General features: G+C 39.3%; 1 protein-coding gene across 1 annotated transcript in view; it reads right to left on the reverse strand.

Annotated features, from left to right (window-relative positions):
- LOC143037211 (uncharacterized) overlaps positions 1-1129 on the reverse strand; it is a 2110-nt gene extending 981 nt beyond the window's left edge. Inside the window, exons 1-2 of the mRNA XM_076205333.1 lie at positions 466-1129; positions 1-338 (exon numbers count right to left, since the gene is read on the reverse strand). The exon at positions 1-338 is cut by the window's left edge and continues 981 nt beyond it. Of these exons, the coding sequence (XP_076061448.1) occupies positions 1-255 (255 nt within the window). The 5' untranslated portion in view covers positions 256-338; positions 466-1129. The remainder of the gene's footprint in view (positions 339-465) is intronic.
- Between the last annotated feature and the right edge of the window lie 1371 nt (positions 1130-2500).

The raw sequence follows: 2500 nt of genomic DNA on the forward strand, positions 1-2500 counted from the left end.
GTAGCTCTGGCTGATATTGTACCTGAACAGCATTCTGTTACTACGTGTTGTTGATCTAGAAATGATTAACTTGTCCAGATTAGCCCCACCAGTTTTCAAGATAGCATAAACTAGGGCAGTAACTTGATTATCAGACAAGCCAAGACGATCAGCTGTGTTGCAGATGGCATCACATTCCACGACTCTCCTGGGGAATGTCATAGTCACGGTGTCTTCGTGGTAAGAACATCTATGACGAGGCTGCTGGTAATCCATATCTTCTGTGTTGGCGTCACTGTCACTGGAACCACCTCAGGTAATGCCATCCACGTGAGTAACTTCCTCTTGTTCTGCAACAGCTGCAAAATAACACAATGTGGTAAGTATGTAAAACTGCAAAGTAATACAATATGTTAAGCATGTAAAACTTCAAACTTGTTGTCATATTCAAAAGTATGACTAGTAAAAGTATGAAAGTATTATTACTATTTCTCTCCTCTGCAGTTGCTTCTCAGTCCAGCCTATTTGTTGTTGGGATCTTGTCTCAAAGATCTTGTCATGGCCCTACATACGAGCTTTCTTCTCAGTCCTCTGGTCCTAGTAGAACCTGATGTCCTCATCTTTCTTCTCCCTCGGTAACAATCTATTGTCCTCTTTATCCTGGACAGCATCTGGGGCTCCTATGTTGAACAAGCTTTCCAATTCCATGACAAACGCACTCCTCTTTCCTCCAGGGTCACTTGCTCTTCCTTTCCTCTTCATCAGTGTTCTGTGTTTGTCATGGAGTTTCACGAAGAGCTTCATGCAATTATGTCTGGTCATCATCTTGATCCTAGCCATCAGCCAGAATGGGATGATAGCTTCAACCGTTTCATAGCCGAGGTCTTCAACCAAGGATTTCCCTGTATTTTCTTGTAAACTTTGGAGATAACGGAAGTGCTGGAATGCTTGTCTGTTGACAACCGATGTAAGCTGAAGGGTATGCGACCAGGAAGGTTTCAGTTAGAGATCTGGTGGACGGCCGACTTATGCTTGTTTGTAGATTGCAGGTGCAGGTTCTGAGACACCAAATGTGAGTCCTCGTAGCTCCCTGCTTAATGTCATTGTGAAGTATCTTGTGAATAGTTTTCTGGACTTGGATCGAGTTTCTGTGCGGTTCTTGATTTTGTAATGTTCAGTATTTACCAACATCATTAACAGGTTTCTGCAAATATAAAATATGAAATTAAAGGCTGAAATTATGCATTCATCTTTGTCTAGATTCACTTAAAATTGAATCATCCATACAAAAATCATGTCTCCAGGTTAGTAAAATAGTCAGGATTTTCAACAATTTCATATCTTTTAAAATTCACGGAGAAAAATAAAAAATTCTAACGGTTGTTATATGTAAAGTAGATTCCGTTCTTTTATTTGATATCTAATTTGTTGGTCGGTCCTAAATAGATAAACAATTATATCACAAAATATGCTTAGCAATGACTCAAAATTGGCCCTTTTGGTATTAAAGCAAAATTTTTCAGCCTTCACGGGGCAATGCTTTCATGCATCCTAGAGTAACATGGATATATCTTTTGGCCTTTTCAGGTGAAAACACATGGAGAAAAGTACAGTAACGTATGAAAATATGAAAAAGTTGTTTTTAGAATAGGTTACACAAACACACAAACACACACACACACACACACACACACACACACACACACACACACACACACACACACACACACACACACACACACACACACACACACACACACACACACACACACACACACACACACACACACACACACACACACACACACACACACACACACACACACACACACACACACACACACACACACACACACACACACATATATATATATATATATATATATATATATATATACATATATATATATATATATATATATATATATATATATGCTTGAATTATCAGATCATATCACCCGTCTCTTCGATAATTAACTCAAGGTTCTTCCTCTTCAGGGACTACAGCTAGCACCAACTCAAAGTCACACCCATGTCCCCACTTATTTCAGTGTTGGTGAATGAAGCGGTTATTCAACAGTTAGAGGAACAAATAAGGAAATTAGCACTCTCTATCCTCAAACTGTGGACTAAATATGTCGATGATGTTTTCGCCATACAGGACAGCAAGAATGTAGAACCATTTTTGAGTTACATTGGAAGTATAAACCCAGCCATCCAATTTTCGATGGGATTGGAGACAGATGAACATAAAGGAGGTACCCTATTGACAAGTGTCTATAGGAAATCTACGCACACAGAGAGTCCTGGACTACGACAGCTACCATACAGACTTCCACAAGAAGAATGTGATCAGGACACTTTGAAATAGAGCAGATAGAATTTATTCCACTGTGGAAGCTGAGGAAAAACACCTACTACAAGTCCTGCAATGGCTATCTTTGTATGACCGTACGAAATTGGAAAAAAAACATGACATACCAACCCAGAAGAACAAGACCACATACGACACAAAGAGTCA

The sequence above is a fragment of the Oratosquilla oratoria genome, chromosome 22 (genome assembly GCF_046742065.1).
Source record: "Oratosquilla oratoria isolate Oo_2021 chromosome 22, ASM4674206v1, whole genome shotgun sequence".
Lineage (NCBI taxonomy): Eukaryota > Metazoa > Arthropoda > Malacostraca > Stomatopoda > Squillidae > Oratosquilla > Oratosquilla oratoria.